General features: G+C 35.0%; 1 protein-coding gene across 3 annotated transcripts in view; it reads left to right on the plus strand.

Annotated features, from left to right (window-relative positions):
- Positions 1-25,196, plus strand: part of MED22 (Mediator complex subunit 22) — a 48,545-nt gene that overhangs the window by 12,369 nt on the left and 10,980 nt on the right. For 2 of the 3 annotated variants that reach the window (XM_090416153.1, XM_090416154.1), the window contains exon 2: positions 11,941-12,172. In XM_090416153.1, coding sequence (XP_090272279.1) covers positions 11,963-12,172 — 210 coding nt within the window. In that variant the 5' untranslated portion in view covers positions 11,941-11,962. Of the gene's footprint in view, positions 1-11,940; positions 12,173-18,656; positions 18,710-25,196 lie in introns of all 3 variants that reach the window. The other variant, XM_090416155.1, reaches the window with a different exon arrangement.

Below are 25,196 nucleotides of genomic sequence, written 5' to 3' on the forward strand. Positions count from 1 at the left end.
GAAGTTAGGAGAATATAGACGAAGGCAGTTTGTAAGACAAACAAAATCGTAAGATAGGGACATAACACCTCCATACTTGAGCGTCGAATTCCCGATGATTGGAGTGGAGCTCTCATAGTAGAGAGCTCCACTCCATTCATACCACTCCACCCCACTCCACTCATACCTCCATACTTGAGCATTTCTGGTCGAATATCATCTACTCCTGCTGCCTTTTCACATTTCAACAACTTCAGGCTTTGATGGCCTTTTCTACTTCAAGTATAGATATGTATTTCCTGACCGCATGCCTGGTCCGTTCTTATTATCACTATGCTGTCATTGCTGCTAGTTTCATTTAGCAAATTTTCGAAGTAATTATTCCATACTTCAAGGATATCTTTTTTTCCTGTTTTCATGTCAACTTTATGATCTCTAATTCCTTAAACAGCATTCTGTCCTCCATTTCTGAGCTTCTTCAACAACCTCCAGAATATTTTGCCACTTTCTTGATATTTATTTTCTATGTTCTTGCCAAAGTCCTCCCATGACTTTTATTTAGCTAGTTTTACACAGTGTTTAGCTTTCTTACATTTGTCTCTGTATTCTCTAAGAGCACAAGCTGACTTATTTGCCAGGAACTTTTGATATGCTTTCTTCTTTTCCTTCACTGCCTCTTTAACTTCCCGTGTCCACCATGGAGTTCTAATTTTTCTATCCTTGCAGACAACTTCACCACATGCCTCTCTAGCTGAATCAATCATGGTTTTGTTGAAGGCTTGCCACTGAATCTCCAAGGTTTGGTTCCTGTTCTCAAACTCTTTCATTTTTTCTTCAATAATCTTTGTGTATTTTAGTCTACAGTTCACATCTGAGAGCTGCTCAACTTTTATTCGCTTTAACACTTTCTTACATGTTATTCTTCTCAATATCTCGCCGGCAAAAGTTGGTCAATTGGTAGAGCCTCTGCTACTAATGGCTCAGTTAAGTAAGTTTGAGTGTGGTTAGTAGTTGGAAGGGGCCCAATCGTTTGATGCTGTTGGCACACTCTCCCTCGACGAGTCTTTGGACTCTCTGGAGGTGTCAAATAATAATAATAATTAAAAAAATATATATCAAATTCAATTTTATCCTGCTCAACACTAAATAGTGATCACTTCCAATTTCAAATCCTCTGTACACTCTGGTGTCCTGCACCAGGGAAAAAACATTACTATCAACAATAACATAGTCAACGAGACTTTTCTTATTCCTTGATAAGAAGCTCTGATCGATTCTCTGCATTCCTTTAAAGGAATGCAGAGAATCAATCAGAGCTTCTGACCTAATGTCCAATCCTCATCTTCTCATGGTGCACCCTGTTAGGTATCTAATTGGATACTGAAAGAAAGAGGATGGGCTGGCAAATTGGAATTTACACGACCAAATTATATTCTTATTGGCTTAAACCAAAATAAAAAATGATGTACAACACGACAGAATTTCATGCCAGCTGGGGCGTCTCCCAGTTAAACAAGACCCTGTTGTTTTCTCCAAGGAACAATCAGCGAACAGGGCAATCAGCGAAAAGTGCTACTAGAAGAAATCCTAAAACCTACTCCAACTCAACATCACAAGCGTTCAAGATCAGTACTATCAACATAAGAATCTCGAATGACAAAAAAAGGGAGCTAGCTGAGGAATTAGATAAGAACCAGATCGACATAATAGGGGTGACTGAAACAAAAAAGACAAAAACTGGTGAGATCTTTCTGAGCAATAAATACAAAATGTTATATTCAGGCAATGACAATCAAGGAAAATGAGTAGCTATAGTATTCAACACTATGAGACTAATCTTGAATGGTAGGCAGTCTCAAGTAGAGTGATGTGGGCAAATATGAGAATGGGGAACTGGACAATGAGACTTATTTGTGCCTATGATCCCACAGAAGGTTCTATTAAGGTAGAAGCGGAGGAATTTTTTGAGGCTTTAGAGAACGTAACTGACACAATGAAAAAGGAAAAGTTGGTCATTGTTAGGGATCTAAATAGCAGAGTAAGAAATGATTGTCACACATACAAAAATGTATTGGGAAAATTTGGAGAAAAGAGCGAAGCTAATGATAATGACAAATACCTGTTGAATTTCTGCTCAGGACATGGACTCGTTACTAACACAATGCTCCAACATAAAAATGTATTCAAATTCACATGAAGAGAAGAGGCAAGGAATAAGAAAAGTCTCATTGACTATGTTATTGTTGATAGTGATGTCTTCCCCCTCGTGCAGTCTTAAGTTAGTCTTAAGCACAATAAAATTGAATTTCATTGAAAAGAAGAACATGTAAAAAAGTTTTAAAGTGAATAAAAGTTGAGCAGCTCTCAGATGTGAACTGTAGGCTAAAATACACAAAGATTATTGAAGAAAAAATGAAAGAGTTTGAGAACAGGAATCAAACCTTGGAGATTCAGTGGCAAACTCTGAAGAAAACATTGATTGATTCTGCCAGAGAGGCATGTGGTGAGGTTATCTGTAAGGATAAAAAAATCAGAACTCCCTGGTGGACACAGGAAGTAAAAGAGGCACTGAAAGAAAAGAAGAAAGCATAGCAAAAGTACCTGGCAAATAAGTCAGCCTGTGCGCTTAGAGAATTCAGAGACAATGTAAGAAAGCTAAACACTGTGTAAAACTAGCTAAACAAAAGTAATGGGAGGGCTTTGGCAAGAACATAGAAAATAAATATCAAGAAGGCAGCAAGATATTCTCTGAGGTTGTTGAAAAGCTCAGAAATGGAGGAAAGAGTGTTGTAAAAGAAATTACAGATGAAAACAGGAGAAAAAATATCCTTGAAGTATGGAGTAATTACTTCGAAAAATTGCTAAATAGAACAAGCAGTGATGATAGCACAGTGGTAAAAAACACTGAACAGGCGTGCAGTCAGGACTGCATATCCATACTTGAAGTAGAAAAAAGCCTGTAATGTAGAAAGGCAGTAGGAGTAGATGATTTTAGACCCGAAATGCTCAAGTATGGAGGTATGAAATTCTTACCTTCTGAACTATATAGTTCAGAAGGTAAGAATTTATGAACTTATGTTCATAAATTCTGAACATAATGAACATAATTTATTCATAAAAGTCCATAAGAATTTATGGACTTCTGAACTATGCAGTGGCTGCACTGCATAGTTCAGAAGGCCTGGACAGAGGAATAAATTCAGATTATTGGAGTAGCGCTCTCATAGTACCCATATATAAAAAGGAAATAAAACTGAATGTGAGAATTACAGAGGTATTTCTGTACTGAGTGTTCCTGGTAAGATATATGCAAGTATACTTGAGAAGGATTGTGGAAGAGAAGCTTGGTGAAGAACAACCTGGATTCAGGCTCTTCTGTTCATAAATTCTGAACTATGCAGTGGCTGCATAGTTCAGAAATCCATAAATTCTTACCTTCTGAACTATCTGATTCTGATAGCCACTATTTAGAGGCTGTCAGGATCAGATTTTCACTTTACGACATAGTTGAGAAATCATAGGAATATAACAAAGATTTCTCAGCTATGTCGTAAAGTGAAAGCACAGTGATAAATGAAGAAATCACAACTGAGTTAGGCAATGCATTCCATTCATTCGCCACTCGCCAAGAAAAAAATCTAATTCTCACACCCTTGTTAACCACACTTTACCTTAATTTCCAGGGATGACCTCTTGTTCTTTCATCACCATCACACAGTTGAAATATTTCCCCTGCGTCATTCATATAAAAAACCTTTCATCATCATCAAATTCCTGATATATAGCCTCACGGGATGTACAGGATATGATAGTACTACATGAAAAATTACAATTTTCCTCCCAATCAGTCTGTTACCCATCAAGACTCCAACATTAAAAGACCAAGTTATCGGTATATCAATCCACCTATAACTTGGTCTTCCTCTGGGTCTTTTTCTATCAACCTGGCAGAGAGAACACTTGTTTTGCTAATCTTTTCTTGCCCATTCTATTTAAGTGACCATACCACCTGAGATAGGCTCTGCTAACGCATTCATGGATGCTGACAATGTCAAGTTCTTTCCTAATATCCTCGTTTTTAATATGATATTGCCATTGATGCCATCTGTTCACGCCTCTAATCTTTCTCAGGGCTCTCATATCTGTGGTCTCTAGTCTTTGGTGAAGTGTTTTACTTCTGACCCAACTCTCAGATCCATAAGTTAAAATTGACTTGAATACTCTCTTGTATACAGCTAATTTAGTGTTCCGACTAATTTCTCTCTTATTCCATATGAATTTATTCAATTGACTTCCTACCATACCAGCTTTGTTGATTCTGTTGTCTATTTCCATATTTAATTTACCATCTTCACTAAAAATCGTGCCTAAGTAGCTGAAATGTTTTACTTGTTCCACAGGTTCCCCGTCCACAACACAGTTGACATTTTCAACAATTCTACCTATTTTCATTGTCTTTGTCTTTTTAATGCTGACCTTCATACCATATCTATTACAACAGTTATTCAATTTAGTCAGGGAATCTTGCAGACTTGTAATGGATTTATTTAGAAGTATAACGTCATCCAGATTAACCAACGAGCTGACATTAACATCTCCAATTTTGATATCAGGTTTAATACCACTTTCTTTCATAATGTGATTCATATAGATAACGAATAACAGAGGGGATAATGTACATCCTTGTCTGACACCAGATTTAACATTAAAGCACCTTCCTGTACTGCCTTCAATTGTAACTGCTGACTTACAACTCAAATAAAGAATAAGTACTGCTTGATATAATGCCCCATTGACACCATATAACTGTAGTTTCAAATAGCTTCTCTCTTGGCACCTTATCATATGCTTTTTCCATGTTTGTGATTGGTTTCAATATGAACAGTACATGAAACAGTGATCAATCACCATGGCCAAAGTAATAGGCATAACCATGAAATTCACTGCCCTCCTAAAGAATGGCTTTTACACAGTATATTCACTCAATTTATCTTTTTCTCTGTCATTAACTCACTTTTTTTCATTTCTTCGTTTTATTTATTTTTCCCAAATACTTTTAGGCAAAAACATAACAATACTGACATGTTCAACACTGTCAAATTAGATAATCATTATAAAATTTAATTGATCTATCATCCATGTATAACTACCAAATTCTTTATGAAAGTTATGTGAATTCTTGCTTTTTATAAGTCATTGATGAAATCTCACATTTTTTCTATCCAAATGGCAAAAAGTTATCCGTCCTATTTGTTCTTCTTCACCGTCCTTTTATTATACTTGAATATAAAGCCTGGTTTCATCCAAATGCAGCTAACTCTTGCTGTGATCCACTATCTATCATACATATGCCTTTAAGTTTCTCATGGACTTCAGTTAAATCTACTCTCTGTCTTTTGTTAGATAACGTCATCAGATCAGTTTTCAGAACTATCATAATATGGTCTTTCTACAAACTTATTCAATCTTCTCTGAACACTTTTGGTTTTCTTGACATTTATTGAAAACTCTTAATGAATAAAAAGGGGAATTATAATGCCAGCAAAGGTTGGTTGATTGGTAGAGCCTCTGCTACTAATGGCTCAGCATAAAGTTAAGCAAGTTTGAGCACAATTAGTAGTTGTAAGGGGTCAATCATTCGATGCTGTTGGCTCACTCTCCCTCGATGAGTCTTTGGACTCCCTGGAGGTGTCACATAATAATAATAATGTAATGTTGGTTAACCAAAGACTTGCATAATAGTATATTTACATATGTTCTCTTACAATGAAGTTTCTTTTAATTACTTCTACAGTGTAGTGAGCTGTACTAATTGTCTTTCCAATGCCATGGGCATGAATGTTTGTGATTGTCTGTGAAAATATTAGTGGTGGCAGGCAATAGATGGTGTTGGTGCAGATGATGTGGTTCACTGTAGTTGGTGGATTTGTCCTTGTCGATGAGTCCTTGGATGTGTCACATAATAATAATAATAATAATTTGTGAACTTAAATTCCATATCCACCAAAATACTCAAGTCGTTTATGAATTTTATTAATAAATTAAATTTTGATAAAATCTGTTTATTCTACATATCCATCCTACATTATATTCTTACTGAATCAAGTATGCAGGATGATCAAAATTAAAGTATCCTGTCTAAAGCATTGTGGAGCACTATCCAGTGATCCAAATGCTGCAAAATTTTGCAGAAATAAATTGTGTGTGATGCAGAAGTGAGATCTGAGGGAGAAAAACAAAAGGAATTCTAAAATTCACCCCCAGGGAGCTGTATTATGTACCAAATGTAGGTCTAATTTTTCTGTGCATAGCCACACCTGTGCATGGATTCAGTCATTTTTCATACTCTTCCATATTTCGGTCAATCCATACAGGAGGTTCTTTGATAACATTTCACAGAAGTATTTCCAGAGTGACATTTCTCATTGCATGGCCACCTCATTCACCTGATCTGACTGCCCCTGAGAAAAGCAACACAAGCATAAATGACATATTTTTATTCACTTCCATTATGCATTCATATTATTGAAGGACCTTCAGTGTGTTGCCCTTCCCGGTATGCCACAAACTTCATCCTTTGCATAGTATGTTCATTGGCAGAACGTAGCTGGTCGCGAGTGATGTTGCACACACATGCTATGTTATGCTGTCTTTCAGCACTGGTGAGTTACCAGAATGATTTTGATAAACCCTATCTTTGAGAAATCCCCAGAGCCAGAAGTCATAGGGGGCCAGATCAGGTGAACGAAGTGGCCATGCAGTGAGAAATGCACTGCTGATCACTCTGGCTTTTGTGAAATATTCTCAAAGAACCTCCTGTATGGATTGACTGATGTGTGGAAGGACATCATCCTGCATGAAAAATGACTGAATCCATGCACAGGCACTGCTGTAGCTGTCACACAACAAAATTGTTTATCAAATTGCAACACTTCTTGGCAGTAACAGAGCAGGTCACAAGACATGACTAGCAAATGTCCTCAAAGAAGAATGGTCCAATGCAGTGGCAGCCGGTGAAAATTTTAAGTGGGGGTGCTGCATATACAAAATTAGAAAAATAATTCATTTTTTCCTAATCAGTAACCAATTTATTAATAAGTAAATGTACATATTAAAAAATTTGCTTTATTCAAATATTATTTGAAAATAAAATCCATAAATAAAATGAGTTACCAAAAATATTTCGCCTTCACCACAAACACACACCAATAATAAAATTTTTTATCTCACAGAAATAACACATGCAAGCATACAATTTATCTGTAGCAACACTGCTCGTTGAGCAGTGTCGGATTCACTTGTTACATGGTGCAAACGAATATCGTCGAGTCTAGCCGCAGCTGACCAAACATGATAATTCCCACGCTGTGTTAGATCGCAGTGCATTTGTTTCGTAATCTAAAGCTTAATCGAACAATTCCAATTATTAACTATTCAATCAATGTCAAAACGTAAGTTATAACTTTAACATGTTGTATTGCATTTATATAATGTTGTGAGCATTGTTATTATTTATAAACACAAACAAACTTTATTTTTTTGTTTTTTTCCTTGGGGATGTGCAGTGTAGCAGTGCTTATGTACAAGCCACCACTGGTCCAGTGATAAACGAAGTTGTAAACTCACACCAGACAGTAACTTTGGGCAAAAGCAAAGGAATTTGTTGGATTGCATGCAGCTTTTGCATAGCCCATAGCTGACAATTGTGGGTATTCACAGTTCCATTCAGGTGAAAGCAAGCCTCACCTCCCCACAAAATCATCCATGGACATGCAGCATATAACTCCACTGACTACCCATGGCTAGACCTTCCAATTGTTTGTATTCAGTGTTGTTAAATATGAAGAAATTTGATTTCAGGCAATGATGAAACAGCTATGTGATGTCTTGAGGGAAAAGATCTTTCAGAATATTAACCACCTCTACGATCGGTACATGTGGAGACTAACGTTCTTATCCGCAATATGACCGGTTGGTCGGATGAACTTAAAAAACAACTTAAATCATTACATCCTATTACTCCACGCCTTTATGGGGCTCCCAAGATTCATAAAGAAAACGTTCCTCTTCGTCCAATAGTTGATGGAAGATCATCACCTACATACCTACTAGCAAAGCATCTGGCAAAATTAATGAAAGGAACAATTAGACACACAGAGACCTACATTAAAAACTCTCAACATTTTATAGAAAAAATCAAGAATATTAAAATATCAGAAACGGACATTATGGCTAGTCTTGATGTAGTGTCCTTATTCACTAATGTACCGATCGTAGAGGTGGTTAACATTCTGAAAGATCTTTTCCCTCAAGACATCGCACAGCTGTTTCATCATTGCCTGAAATCAGATTTCTTCAAATTTAACAACACTGTATACAAACAATTGGAAGGTCTGCACATGGTGGTGACAGTCCTCTGTCACCACCATGTGCAGACCTTTTTATGGAAAAACTTGAAAAGGATATTCTTTCCATCATTGTACCAAAACCATCGATTTGGTGGAGATATGTCGATGACGTGTTCATCATCTGGAAAGACACCATGGAAAACCTTCTCGTGTTTCTGAACAAAATCAATTCACTACACAATAAGATCAAATTCACTATAGAACTAGAGAAGAACAAAGAACTTCCTTTTCTTGACATCCTAGTGAAGAAAGAAAATAACAATTTCCAACTGTCCATTTACAGGAAACCCACAGATACTGGTAGATATCTACATTATTCATCCAACCATCATAGATCACAAAAACACAGCATCATTCACATGCTACGTAATAGAGCCTTAAGGTCTATTTCAAAAGAAACAGATGTGCAGAGAGAACTGTCACTAATAGCTAACACTCTATCTCTTAATGGATACCCTTCTAACATTTTAAACAGATGACTATTTAAAGACAACCACCAACAACGTGTTACAGTACCCCAATATGTGTCCACAGCTGTCATTCCATATATTAATTCAGTTTCCACAAAATTGGCGAGAATGTTAAAAGCTCATAACATCAGAGTGGTTTTTAAACCAACTACCATGATCAGACATATCTTAGGATCACCTAAAGATGAGGTACCTTTCTTCAAATGTCCTGGAGTGTATGAAATTCCATGCACGTGTGGCCTTTCTTACATTGGTCAGACTTCCAGAAGTTTTGAAATAAGACAGAAGGAACATGTGGGGAATGTCAATCATAATAGAATCATCACATCTGGTTTAGCACATCATTTCTCAACATCAAATCACATTATAGATTGGAAAAACAGTTCTATGCCTTACATCGAGAATGACTACAGATACAGAACTTTAAAAGAAGCAGCTGTGGTATTACGCACAGGCAATAATTTAAATAGAAATCAGGACATTGTTCTTAAAGACATATGGAAAAATCTCATCATCTCTCTCAGTTCGACAGAATTACAATATGCAAATAACTACAAAACATGTGATCATGTACCGGAATCTGACTGAAGCTTTCGAACACATGCACGCCTTCAAACAGAAGGAACAAAATGTAATGGCCTAACAGTTACTAAAGTGTATGTTTGAAATGTAACTCAATGCATTTGTTTTCACACCAGTTCAGCCTTGAAAATGCTAGACAGTGGCTAGTGAAACTTGTTGGCTGTTTGTGTATTTTATCATTTATCTTCTGGTCTTTTAATAATAAAAGTTATTTATTTTAAAAAAAATGAAAATTATATAAGTCAAGTAGATATTACATCCAACATTATTTCTAAGTTATTTCTAAGCCAAATATAGAAACTGACAGTTTCGTAAGGTAAGTTGACTAGAGTACGTATGGGAATACATTCCCTGGCATTCCAGAGTTGCCTTTTATTGGTCCATTTTGTAACGTTTCATTGACAGTTGTCAGGCTAGAGAAACCTTATCAAAATGGACTAATAGAAAGCAAATATATATTGATGCTTGGGCAGCACCTATGTTTTCTAAATATCCACTTTACTTATATAAATAATAATTTTCTTCAGTAAAACAATTCTCATGTTTAAGTGATACTCTTCTAACTTATCTGGATTATCCTCAGTTATTCCCCCCCCCCCCCAAAAAAAAAAAAACCTCACACACAGGCATATGCTTGAACTTAGTTTATCAATGCACAATTTCAGTTATTGCTATCCTCACTATTTTTCTTTAATTTGGCTATTTCTAAGCAGTACCTTCATTATCTTTCACCTGCTACATTCACTTTCTCGCATCCTTTCCAACTTCCTTATTCTCGTCTTCATCATTTGTACTGATGGCCACACATAGCTAACTCTGTTTCCATTTCTTTTCAAATAAGTTAACTTTTCTGCAGAGTTCAACATGTGAATAATCATGTGGTACTTTATATGTTTTTAATAAAAACTTATTACAAATTATATAAAGCTTATCCCACCTTTACTATGAGTTGCCCCTGTCATGAAAGGTTTGCTTATGCTTGGATCTGCGGAAACGTTCATAGTTTCTCTCTATATTCAGCATGAAACTATTGTAGTTTTCTCTATTCAGCTTTGAAATAATGTTGGATTCAATATCCACTTAATTTGAATAATTTTGCATCGCTGAAGTGTTTCAGTAATTCTTGGTGCCTTTTGTGATGTGACACCTCTTGGCAATTCATGCGGTAAAGTATAACCTCTGCATCACAACAACCTGAGTATTTACAATTTTGCCTACTCACTGATGAGACCTCAACAAAGATTGAAACCAGTCTGGGTAGTGACCCTCCCCCATAATGTATAACATCATACATCTCCTAGGAGATGTGTTTTACATTATGGGTAATACTAAGGATAGTGATCATAGCTTACCCCACCTTTACTACAAGTTGCCCCTGTCATGAAAGGTTTGCTTACGCTTAGATCTGCCGAAACTTTTAAGTTTCTATCTATATTCGGCATGAAACTCTTGTAGTTTTCTCTATTCGGCTTTGAAATAATGTTGGATTCAATATCCACTTAATTTGAATAATTTTGCATCGCTAAAGTGTAGCCTTTTGGCTCTCTGTTTCAGTATATAAGTCTAATTTTGAGTTTTTAGATTCCATTTCTTCTGATTGTTCTCAAAATTAAATTTTTTTCTTTTTCTTCCTTATCCCCCCCCCTCAATAATAATAATAATTGGATATACCCTATCCAGAACTATCTCAACTTGTTGGCATTGTTAATATCATTGTTAATATATCAGTTTGAGAATGATTACAGAATTGGCGACATATTAAATTAGTGAAATCCTAACATGCCTCCACAAGTCATCAGACTTGTGGAGTTTCTTAATTATAATTTCTAATTATTATAATCTTAATTATAGTTTCTTAATTATAATGGCTAATTCATGTAAGCTTTGCACTGCCAACTTCTCTAGATGGCACTCCAGTTTTTTTTGGATAATCAGATTCATCAGACCATGGTATCCTCGGTCTGATGAATCTGATTATGGTATTATGGCCTGATTCATTGACTGAGATAGCTTACAGAAAGTATGGAAAGAGCTAGAATATCAGTTAGATGTTGCCAGGGTTATATGCATTAACACATAATTAATAATAATGAAATGTATAATGTAAAAAATACAAGAACCTTGCAAAGCATGTTAAATACTCCAAGTAATTTAGTAACAGAGGTTGATCACAATAAATTTTGGAAATGCATTATCCTTCTAACACCTAGGAGTATTGTGTTTTTGAAAATTGCCTGCTCCACACAAACATTACAATATTTTCATGTTTTTTATGGATATTGTTATGAAAACACCTTATTTGTTACATTTTAGAAAAGCATCATATTTAAACTGGGTATATTATTTTTATGTTTATATAATTATATAAGTAAAGTGGATATTAGATCCAGCATTATTTCTCATATATAAGCATTATATGATTATTTTTTAATAAATTTTGTAAATTGGTTGATTTGAAAATTGGTATGTTTTTTATTATTAATTTCTCCTTTTTTTTTTAGAGCCTAAGAAAAAGGTTAAAAAATGTCTCAGCACAAAGTTCTACCCCAAAGCAAAGAAGCCTTGTTGAAATCTTACAATAAAAGGCTGAAAGATGATATAAAATCTATGGTTGATAATTTTACAGAAATTGTGAAGCTTGCACGAATTGCCCAGGATGAAGATGGACAAGTGCTGAGACCTCTCCAGACAATGCAAGATCAGTATGAAATGCATGTTAGGGCTGCAAATATTGTACGTATTCAGTTTTCATTTTAACAAATTAAAATTCTCTACTTAACTGCAATATACAGTAATCTACCATTATCTAACTAAATAGAGAAAGCTATTTGCCATTTGATAATGGAAGGATCAGATATTTGAAGTACATTTACATGGTGCTGTATCAGAAGTCAGTTGACATTTAAGGGTCATCTTATTGAAGGATCATTGTTTTACAGTTCAGATAAACAGTAGATTGCCATATATATATATATATATAAGGTGGTCCCATAAGTCATGAAGAGGTTTAAAATAACTCATAACTAATAAAATAAAATCTCCATGGTCTGTATTTCATTATAACAAAAAAATAGAATAAAAATAATTAATATAAAAAAAAGTTATTAAGTGTTTAAACCCCTTTGTAGCCACCATATGTTACTGAGACAGTCTTAAAAAAATTACGGTTTGCAGTGGCATTTTTGTATTATGACATTGTTCATTGTCATAACTTAAACAAATGTTCTTTTCATACTTAAGTACTACTAACAGTTTATTTGGTGTCATTTATAACATACCATTTTGTGTTCTTCTGAAACTGATGATGATGATTCAGAAGAATCATCATCATCATCAGTTTCCTGATGTCTGTCCTCAAGGAAGGAATCTGCAGAATACTTTGCGAGCCAGCCTAGTTCGCCATTTGGGTACCTGCTCTCCAACCAAAAGGCTGTGGATTTGAATCCTACTGGGGGGAATGGATGTTTGTGATTGTCTTTAGGTGGGAGTGAGTTTCATTGACCACTATCCCACTTCAAAATGTTCCACGTTTGGTCTCTAGAGCAAGGTTAAAATAAAGACTGTGTAAAAAAAAAAAGAAAAATGCAAAAAGAAAAATACATAAAATTGATAATAATAGAAAAAATAAAAGCCAGCCCATGGTACAAAATGTACTATAGGTTTACAAATAACCTTTCATTTGTGGGAGCAACATAAAAAAAAAAAGAAAGAATGAAAAAAGAAAACTGATAACTACTACCAGGGCTGTACTTATGCAATGCACGAGGCTGTAGCTAGGAGCCCCGAAAATTAAGACCAATTTAAAGACCCCGAACAATGAGATTTAAAATTGAAGAATTAAAAAGTATAAATAATTAAAATTGAACATAAAAAAATTACGATTATTTTCTGTTAAATTCCCTATATCACTATAACATACTATATATATATATATATATATATATATATATAGTAGCTTCAAATTCTTCACTAGATCATTTTCAATAAATAATAGCAATAAATTTGACATTTTATCCTGATGCAAAGAGTTCTGTAAATAATTTTTCAGCTTTTTAAGAACAAAAAATGAACGTTACCCGTTTGCAACATGATTGCAAACAGGTCACTGACACAAAAAAAAATATACAAGAACAAATACTATTTGGATTCTTTAAAATAAAATAAAATAAAAGGGCATATGACAGTGGTGTTCAATCTTTTTTACTACACAAGCTACTTTTCTATAAAAAGTTATTCAGCGATCTACTCTCTTATATACAAGTTATTCAGCGATCTACTCTCTTATATAGATCACGTTTCCCCAACCTGATATCTGATTACGCACAAATAAACAACTAAAAAAAAATACACAGGTAAAAACTTTATTTGTGTATTTAAAAATTTATTTTTCACTTTTAATTATTTTAATACAACAAAAAAAAAAAATATATATATTGGAATAAAATATTATTTCTCTATTTTGAAAAACCAAAGTTAGAAAAAACAACAGATTGATTACAAACTCACAAGTTACAGGAAATGCTGGTTGATTAAATAAAAAAAAAAGTGAATGTGAAATTTGGCATTGTTTGGTCCTCACAATATTTTCATAGTCAAGTTGATATGAAGAAATGGCCAATTGCAAACAATCATCCAAATGATCATTTGTAATTTGGTTTCTTAATTGATTTTTTATGATGGTCATATTTGAAAAAGCGGATTCTAACAAGTATGTCGATCCGAAACACAACAGAATTTTTCACGCAATATCAGTTAATATTCGGAATTTTTCATGTGCATACTTCCAAATGACTTCATTGTTTATTGATTTTAAATGTAAACTACTCTGAATGTTCATTATCTCAAGTTCTACTTCAGCTTAGTTTATATCAAACTGCCCACTAATTTTATTTGAAATTTCTGTGATGTTCAAGTTTTCTTGAAATGGATTATTGATAAAAGATACAATCATTTCAGTTTAAATCTTGAATGTATTTCTTCGTCAATTAATTCTATTTCACGAATGAATTCTTTTAAATCATAGCGAAGCATTTACTGTTCAAAAAATTTTAATAAATATGGGAGATGTCTAAATTCACGGTCATTTATATTTTTCTTTAATAAAAGTAAGTATTGTTGGAAAGTTTTTATTGAACTTAACATGTCAATTAAATTTTTATCTCTACCTAGTAACTCTAAATTTAAATTGCTTAATTTCGTACAGAAATCTACTAAAAATGATAAGTGTAACAACCATCTTTTATCACTCAATTGTGGATAAATATCTCCTTTTTTTTCAAGAAAATTTTTTATATAGTTAATTAATACAAGAAATCTTTCTAAAAATTGACTTCTGTGAGCCAGCGAACATTATTGTGGAACTTCTGTTGTACAATAATGTTTGCTGGCTTAGCAGAAGTCAATTTTTTTCTGCCTGTCCTGTAATTTAAATAACTGCCATTGCAGGGCTTTTCCTTGAACAGAATTTACAATTTTAAATGTAATATCCAAAACATCTTTTGTGTTTAATCTTTTACTACACAGTACTTGCTGGTGAATAATACAGTGGTACATTAAAAATTCTGGATATTAGTCATTGTTTTGATATAATGAAATGAAGCCTGATTTATTACCTATCATTGCAGGAGCACCATCCGTAGTAATAGACACAAGTTTAAAAAGCGGAAGTTTGTGTTGTTTCACAAATTCATCAAATGCTGAAAAAATGTCTTCTCCCCTAGTCCTCTATAATTCAAAATTATACCAATAATGGTATAATTTTCAAAAGTTCTTCTTTACTTGAATAATCTTGAAATACCATGCAACTAAATACCATTAACTGAGCAATATCAGTGATGTCGTTTGATTCATCAAATTGTAATGAAAACTCAACACACTGGTGAATGTTTCCTGGCCTGGAAACTTTTCTCCAGCAATTGGAACTCTTCCTTTTGGCAATTTGAAACCTTGTCTGCAGCCTAGAAGTAGTCTCCCTCTCTAGCAACATCTCGAACCGAGAAGCTCCTTTCTGGAAGCAGGAAACTCCTCTCTCAAGCAACATGGATCCGGGCAGTCTCTCTGATGACAGGCGGCCTCCTCTCTGACAGCAATTCGGGAACCAGGACCTCTTCTGCTTGCTTCAGTCCCGTTTTATTAGGCCTCCTCTGAGACCTCGCATGAAGTTTGGCAACCCCAAAAAAATCGGTATGAGTCTTTCATCTTAAGTTTCAAGTTCAGCACGCCTTTTGTTCTCCTCCACTTTCTTTTGATTGTAAGTTGCTGGCCATCAGAAAGTTGTTTGAACTCTTTCTGACTGACTTCGGAGATGTTTACACTTAGAGCCTGCAAGCCTTTCTCATACATACAAGTTTCAATAACAATCTTTCTAATGCTGCCATGTACAGCTTCGGTGACAAAAACATTGCCTTTGTTTTTAACTCTAACATATTCTTATTAAAGCAGTATATACAGTTAGCTTCAAAAGAGTTATTTACAAAAACATCGAATACAAACTATACCGAAACAAAGTTTATTTTTTTTACAATATTCACATGGGACTTAACCTAAGTAAAATATCGATGTAATGTGCTTTGGAATATTTAATATTTAAGCTACAATCGAGTTTTTACACTTTGTTTATAATCGTATTCACTCGGCTCACTGTTTGACTTTCTCTGATCCAAATTAATTCATTTACCCGTACTTATAAGAACATTACTGATTTGACAATTTTAACGAAAAATAAATAAACAGTAGTAATACACTTAAAGCGAAGTAAAAATAATACAAAATAATGATAAATAAAATATTATGTTTTCAGTTTTAATTAAATTTGTAAGTAAGGAGGAATACACAAGAGATCGACCAAAAATTGCTCCGTGATCGATGGGTTGAACACCCCTGGCATATGATCTACAGGGTGGCCATAAAATAACTTTTCTTCTTTGGAGGCATCTTAAGCTAAAACCAATAAACAGAATGAGACCAAATTTTATATTGTTTCGTAGGCATGAGGAGATGATTTCCACAAAAAAAAAAGATTTAGTACCAAAACTCAGAACTCACCGATAGGAGAAATTTTGGCACTGGCGGAGGCGAAAATAAGCGAATAATTACATTAAAGGCAGATAAAATGGAATAATAACATTTCAACAGTGTAAGCAACAGCTGCGTCACTCATTCCAGCTGGATATGTGGTGCGTTACAATGATAATAAGAATAATAATAATTAAACTAAAACAACAACTTGCTATAGACACAGAAATTAATGTAGTGATTGAACTCGCAGGAAATGTTTTATTCATCAGAATCAGGGTCCCCTGGACCACATACACGATTTTCAATGTGCTGATCTTTCTTGTGTACAACAAATTGCATCTGGTGTTTGACATGCTCTACAGCTGAGCGTAAGGAGTTGGATTGTATGTTCATAACAGCAAGTTTTATGTTCTCTTTCAAGACATGCAAGTTGGGAACGCCACCAACATACACAACGGATTTCAAATCCCCCCACAGCCAAAAGTCACATATCCAGCTAGAATGAGTGACGTGGCTGTCGTTTACACCCTCGAAATGTTATTATTCCATTTTATCGACCTTTAATGTAATTATCTGCTTGTTTCCGGCTCTGCCAGCACCAAAATTTCCCCTATCGACGACTTTTGGTACTAAATATTTTTTTTGCGGAAATCATCTCCCCATGCCTTCAAAAGTCTCAATATAAAATTTGATCTCATTCCATTTATTGATTTTAGCTACAGATGCCTCCAAAGAGGGAAAGTTATTTTATGGCCAGCCTGTAGATTAGATATCGACCCCCAGGGTTCGATATAACATTGTTAGGGTTGATTCAGGATCAGGGGTTGATAGAAAAATATAAGACATACTGGTAATATTTAATTTGGTTAACTTGGATTACCTCCATCCTGAATGACAACGCAATTAAGAGTGAAACATGGGAACAGTGACATGAATAGGACCTGTAAGATGAAGCAAGGTCATGAAAATAGTTAGAGGCCAATGAAGTAGGCCAGAATGACGTATTTACCAATAAATGGATGTTGGTGGTTCCTACCCGACTGGCACGGTGGGAGCGAGATTGCAACACGTGCACGGTTCTTATTTACTTACACGTATTCAATCCCAGTCTCATTTTTGTGCATCGACATACAAGTGAGCGTTAATGTTCTAAAATTCATCAACATACATATTATAATTCAATCATTATTCATTCATGAACTAAACTTCTTTATGTCGAAGAGTTGAGCAGGGCTGGTATTAATACCAGTAGTTTATTAATATTACTAGTAATACCAGTGATATTACTAGTGATTGTAATATAATAATATATACTATATTATACATACAATAAACACTGTAACTATAAAATAAACAATCTAAAAACTCACATAAGCATCTTTTTTTTGCTTGTCCTATTATAATTACATAATAGTAAAATAGAGGGGGTCGATAAAAAGTCAAGAAACTCTTGAAGGGGTCAACGGTCAAAGAAGTTTGATGACCCCTGCTGTAGATCATATGCCCTTTTATTTTATTTAATTTTTTTTTTAAAGAATCCAAATAGTATTTGTTTTTGTATATTTTTTTGTGTCAGTGACCTGTTTGCATTCATGCCACTAACTTTTCATTTTTTGTTCTTGAAAAGGCGAAAAATTATTTACAGACCTGTTTGCATCAGGATAAAATGTCAAATTTATCGCTATTATTTATTGAAAATGATCTACTGAATAATTTGAATGATTATTATTATTATTCGTGACACCTCCAAGGAGTCTGAAGACTCATCGCAGGAGGACACCTACTATACATCTGTCTCCACCAACTACACTGAACCTCTACTATCACTCATCTCCATCAACGCCATCTACCGCCCACCACTACCACCGCAACTAGTATTTTTTGTCTGTAAATTGTGGGTGTTCTGAAGGGCTGATTTGTCTGTATGTGGGATGAAAAACCTGAGTTTCCAGGAGGGAAAAACCCTGCTACCTTCGTATGAGATCGACTAACTCATCTTCGATTGAAAAAGTGATGATGTTATTGATACATTTGCGAAAGAAAAGTCTAAGTAAAAACATTTGTAGTGTCTTTACTTAATGCTAGTTTAACATTTGTGTTTGATATGTATTGTCTACTTAGCATGAGTGTTTTTAATAAAGCTAATAAAAGTTTTTTTGTACATATTAATTATTTTTGTCTTTATTACTCATTTTGTAAGGGGCCCCCCCGGTGCACTCTAACGGCTCCGGCCCCATCCACCTCAGGAAAAGCGTGAGTACTACATGATTAAATTTATATTATTACTAATCTCCTGTCAAAATTTTTCCTCTAAATTAGTCTCTCACTTGTCAACATGCCAATACTAATAGATCTTATATTTCTGTCTTCTTCTTCTTCTTCTTCTTCTATGGCACTTCTGACTACATCAGTCCACTTAAATTTTGGTCTTCCTGTGGGTCTTTATCTTGACATCATGGCAACATAATTAATATAATTCTACTTTTGATGCTATTGATTAAAACCACTATTTTTTTTTCCTAGATTTTGATCAACTGTTTCATTTCTAATCCAGCTATCAGATCCACAGGTTCAAACTGGTTTGAACACTGTCCTGTATACAGTAGTGTTGTAGTGTTTTGACTAATTTCTGTTTAATTTTATATGAATTTATTCACTTGAATCTACAGCGATTTGGAAGCAAAGCTACCAAAGTAGCTTGGCTTATCTTGCTGTCTATTTCTGAATTTAATTTGCCATTATAGTAAAAATTGTGAATTTCATTCAAAATTTGTTACAAGTGATATTCAATTAAATTATCCTAGAGACTTGCTCGGGGTGCTTAAGGGTCAAAGCTGTATAACTGAGAGGAGACCTCCACATAGCCTTTAAAGGAATGCGGAGAACCGACCAGGGCTTCTTACCTAATGTCCAATCCTCACCTTCTCGTGGTGCACCCTGTTGGGTATCTACTTGGATACTCAATGGACGAGGATGGGCTGGCAATTTGGGATTTAGCCGACCAAATTGTATTCTTATTGGTTAAACCAAAATATAGAATGATGGTACAACATGACAAAATTTCATGCCGGCTGGGGCGTCGCCCGGTTAAACAAGGCCCCCGTTGTTTTCGCCAGGGAACCAGGGCGAACAGCGAAAATTCAGCTACTGGAACAAATCTGAAAATAAACCCCAACTCAATATCACCAGAGTTAAAGATCGGTACTATCAACGTAAGAAGCCTGAATGGCAAAGAAATGGAGCTAGCTGAGGAATTAGATAAGTACCAGATCGACATAAGAGGGGTGACTGAAACAAAAAAAACCAAAACTGGTGAGATCTTTCTGAGCAATAAATACAAAATGTTATATTCAGGCAATGACAATCAAGGAAAAGAAGGAGTAGCCATAGTATTCAACACAAAATACGAGGCTAATCTTCTTGAATGGCAGTCAGTCTCAAGTAGAGTAATGTGGGCAATGAGCATGGGGAACTGGACAATGAGACTTATTTGTGCCTATGGTCCCACAGAAGGTTCTACTAATGTAGAAGTTGAGGAATTTTTTGAAGCTTTAGAAAAAGCAACTGACACAATGAAAAATGAAAAGTTGGTCCTTGTTGGGGATCTAAATAGCAGGGTAGGAAATGATTGTGAGACATACAAAAATATTTTGGGAAAATTTGGAGAGAGCAAAGCTAATAATAATGGCAAATATCTGTTGGATTTCTGCTCAGGACATGGACTGGTTATTACTAACACCATGTTCCAACATAAAAATGTGCACAAATTCACATGGAGAGAAGAGGCTAGGAATAAGAAAAGTCTCATTGACTATGTTATTGTTGATAGTGATGTTTTCTCCCTGGTGCAGGACACCAGAGTGTACAGAGGATTTGAAATTGGAAGCGATCACTATTTAGTCTTGAGCAGGATAAAATTGAATTTCATATTGAAAAGAATAACATGTAAGAAAGTTTTAAAGCGAATAAAAGTTGAGCAGCTCTCAGATGTGAACTGTAGGCTAAAATACACTAAGATTATTGAAGAAAAAATGAAAGAGTTTGAGAACAGGAATCAAACCTTGGAGATTCAGTGGCAAACTCTGAAGAAAACATTGATTGATTCTGCCAGAGAGGCATGTGGTGAGGTTATCTGTAAGGATAAAAAAATCAGAACTCCCTGGTGGACACAGGAAGTTAAAGAGGCAGTGAAGGAAAAGAAGAAAGCATACCAAAAGTTCCTGTCAAATAAGTCAGCTTGTGCTCTTAGAGAATATAGAGACAAATGCAAGAATGCTAAACACCATGTAAAACTAGCTAAACAAAAGTCATAGGAGGACTTTGGCAAGAATATAGAAAATAAATATCAAGAAGGTGGCAAAATATTCTGGAGGTTGTTGAAGAAGCTTAGGAATGGAGGAAAGAGTGCTGTAAAAGGAGTTAGAGATGATAAATGTGACATGAAAACGGGAGAAAAAGATATCCTTGAAGTATGGAGTAATTACTTTGAAAAACTGTTAAATGAAACAAGCAGTGATGAAAGCACAGTGGTAAAAAAAACACTTACCTGGCATGAAGTCAGGAATACATATCCATACTTGAAGTAGAAAAAAGCCATCAAAGGCTTGAAATGTGGAAAGGCAGCAGGAGTAATGATATTCGATCAGAAATGCCTGAAGTATGGTGGTATAAGAGTCTTCCAGTGGCTGCACTGCATAGTTCAGAAAGCTTGGACAGAGGGACGAATTCCCGATGATTGGAGTAGAGCTCTCATAGTACCAATATATAAAAAGGGAAATAAAATTGAATATGAAAATTACAGAGGTATTTCCCTACTCAGTGTTCCTGGCAAGATCTATGCAAGTATACTTGAGAAACGGTTAAGAAGAATTGTGGAAGAAAAGCTTGGTGAAGAACAAGCTGGATTCAGGCCAAATAGAGGCTGTCAGGATCAGACTTCACTTTACGACAAATAGTCGAGAAAGCATGGGAATATAACAGAGATTTGGAAAAGGCATATGACAAGGTGCCAAGAGAGAAGCTATTCAATACGCTACTGTTATATGGTGTCAATGGGTTATTATATCAAGTAATACTTAGTCTTTATTTGAGTTGTAAGTCAGCAGTTAGAATTGAAGGAAGTACAGGAAGATGGTTTAATGTTAAATCTGGTGTGAGACAAGGATGTACATTATCCCCTCTGTTATTCATTATCTATATGGATCACATTATGAAGGAAAGTGGTATTAAACATGATATCAAAATTGGAGATGTTAATATCAGCTCTTTGCTTTATGCGGATGATGTTATACTTCTAAATAAATCTGCTTCAAGTCTGCAAGATTCTCTGACTAAATTGAATAGCTGTTGTAATAGATATGGTATGAAGGTCAGCAATAAAAAGACAAAGACAATGAAAATAGGCAGAATCATTGAAAATGTCAACTGTGTTGTGAATGGAGAACCGGTGGAACAAGTAAAACATTTCAGCTGTTTAGGCACGATTTTTACTGAAGATGGTAAATTAAATATAGAAATAGACAACAGAATCAGCAAAGCTGGTATGGTGGGAAGTCAATTGAATAAATTCCTATGGAATAAGAGAGAAATCAGTCGGAACACTAAATTAGCTGTGTACAAGACAGTGTTCAAACCAGTTTTAACTTATGGATCTGAGAGCTGGGTCAGAAGTAAAACACTTGACCAAAGACTAGAGACCACAGATATGAGAGTCCTGAGAAAGATTATAGGCATGAACAGATGGCATCAATGGCAATATCATATTAAAAACGAGGATATTAGGAAAGAACTTGACATTGTCAGCATCCAGGAGTGCGTTAGCAGAGCTAATCTTAGGTGGTATGGTCACTTAAACAGAATGGGCAAGGAAAGATTAGCAAAACAAGTGTTCTCTGCCAGGTTGGCAGCAAAACGACCCTGAGGAATACCAAGATATAGGTGGATTGATACGGTACAAAATGCCTTAGACGATAGAAATATAAGATCTGATAATGTTGGAGTCTTGACAAATAACAGACTGATTTGGAGCAAAATGTAGATAGGAAATTAATAATGTAGTACTATCATGTAGTACTATCATGTCCTGTACACCCCTTGAAGGTACATGGCAGGAATTTGATGATGATGATGATGATGGAGAGACTTTCTCTGGATTTTTGTTGATCATCATCAAATTCTTGATATACTCTCAAGGGGTGTACAGAATATGATAGTACTACATGAAAAATTTATATCATTACTAACTTCCTATCTACAATTTTCCTCCAAATCAGTCTATTAAATGTCAAGACTCCAATATTATCAGGTCTTATATTTCTGTCTTCTAAGGCACTTTTTACTGTATTAATCCACCTATATCATGGTCTTCCTCAGGGTCTTTTTCCTGCCAACCTGGCAGAGAACACTTGTTTTGCTAATCTTTCGACTTTGGACTCCCTGGAGGTGTCACATAATAATAATTCTGTGTAAGTGACCATACCACCTGAGATTAGCTCTGCTAATGCATTCCTGGATACTGACAATATCAAGTTTTTTTCCTGATATCCTAATTTTTAATATGATATTGCCCATTGATGCTATCTGTTCGTGCCCTTAATCTTTCTCAGGACTCTCATATCTGCAGTCTCTAGTCTTTGGTCATGTGTTTAACTTCTAAGCCAGCTCTCAGATCGATAAGTTAAAATTGGTTTAGACATTGTCTTTTATACATACCAGCTTTGTTGATTCTGTTGTCTATTTCCATATTTAACTTCCCGTCTTCACTAAAAATCGTGCCTAAGTAGTGGAAATATTTTACTTGTTCTAAAGGTTCTCCATTCACAATGCAGTTGATATTTTCAATGTTTCTGCCTATTTTCATTGTCTTTGTCTTTTTAATGCTGACCATCATACCATATATTACAACAGTTATTCAATTTATTCATGGAATCTTGCAGACCTGCAGAGGATTTATTCAAAAGTACATCATCTGTATAAAGCAAACAGCAGAGATTAACACCTCCAATTTTTATATTAGGGTTAATACCACTTTCCTTCATAATGTGATCCATATAAATAATGAATAACAGAGGGGATAATGTACATCCTTGTCTGACACCAGATTTAACATTAAACCACTTTCCTGTACTTCCTTCAATTCTAACTGCTGACTTGCGACTCATATAAAGACTAAGTATTGCTTGATATAATGCCCCGTTAACACCATATAACTGTAGTGTTTGGAATAGCTTCTCTATTGTCCTATGCCTTTTCCAGATCTACAAAACTTCCATACAGATCTTTGTTATGTTCCCATGATTTCTGAACTATCTGTTGTAAAGTGAAAATCTGATCCTGACCGCCCCTCTATTTGGCCTGAATCCAGCTTGTTCTTCACCAAGCTTCTTATCCACATTCCTTCTCAACCGTTTCTCAAGTATACTTGCATATATCTTTCCAGGAACATTCAGTAATGAAATGCCTAAGTAATTCTCACATTCAGTTTTATTTCCCTTTTTATATATGGGTACTATAAGAGCTCTATAGTACCCATATATCCAATCATCTGGAATTCGTCCCACTGTCCAGGCCTTCTGAACTATGCAGTGCAGCCACTGTACGACTTTTATACCTCCATACTTGAGCATTTCTGGTGGAATATCATCTACTCCTGCCCTTTCCACATTCAGGCTTTTGATGGCTTTTTCTACTTCAAGTATAGATATGTATTCCTGACTGCATGCCTGTTCAATGTTTTTTACCACTGTGCTGTCATCACTGCTTGTTTCATTTAGTAGTTTTTCAAATTAATTACTCCATACCTCAAGGATATATTTTTCTCCTGTTTTCATGTCACCATTATCATCTCTAATTCCTTTTACAGCACATTTTCCTCCATTTCTGAGCTTCTTCAACAACCTCCAGAATATCTTGCTGCCTTCTTCATATTTATTTTCTATGTTCATGCCAAAATCCTCCCATGGCTTTTATTTAGCCAGTTTTACACAGTGTTTAGCTTTCTTACATTTGTCTTTATATTCTCTAAGAGCATATAAAGTTGACATGCTAGGTAATTTTGATATGCTTTCTTCTTTTCCTTCACTGCCTCTTTAATTACCTGTGTCCACCATGGAGTTCTGATTTTTCTATCCTTACAGACAACCTTACCACATGCCTCTCTGGCTGAGTCAATCAGTGTTTTCTTCAGGACTTGCCACTGAATCTCCAAGGTTTGATTCCTGTTCTCAAACGCTTTCATTTTTTCTTCAATTATATTTGTGTATTTTAGTCTACAGTTCACATCTGAGAGCTGCTCAACTTTTATTCACTTTAAAACTTTTTTAGGTGTTATTCTTTTCAATGAAATTCAATTTTATTCTGCTGAAGACTAAATGGTGATCACTTCCAATTTCAAATCATCTGTACACTCTGGTGTTCTGCACAAGTGGGAAAACATCACTATCAACAATAACATAGTCAGTGAGACTTTTCTTATTCCTTGCCTTTTCTCTCTATGTGAATTTGTGCGCATTTTTATGTTGGAACATGGTGTTAGTAATAACCAGTCCATGTCCTGAGCAGAAATCCAACGGGTATTTGCCATTATTGTTAGGGATGTGAGTCATATAAAATATTTTTGTATGTCTGACACTCATATCCTACTCTGCTATTTAGATCATAACAAGGACCAACTTTTCCTTTTTCATTTTGTCTGTTGCTTTCTCTAAAGCCTCAAAATATTCCTCCACTTCTATCTTAGTAG

Source organism: Typopeltis vanoorti, chromosome 3 (assembly GCF_054136105.1).
Source record: "Typopeltis vanoorti isolate ZY-2024b chromosome 3, IOZ_Tvanoo_1.0, whole genome shotgun sequence".
NCBI classification, from domain to species: domain Eukaryota; kingdom Metazoa; phylum Arthropoda; class Arachnida; order Uropygi; family Thelyphonidae; genus Typopeltis; species Typopeltis vanoorti.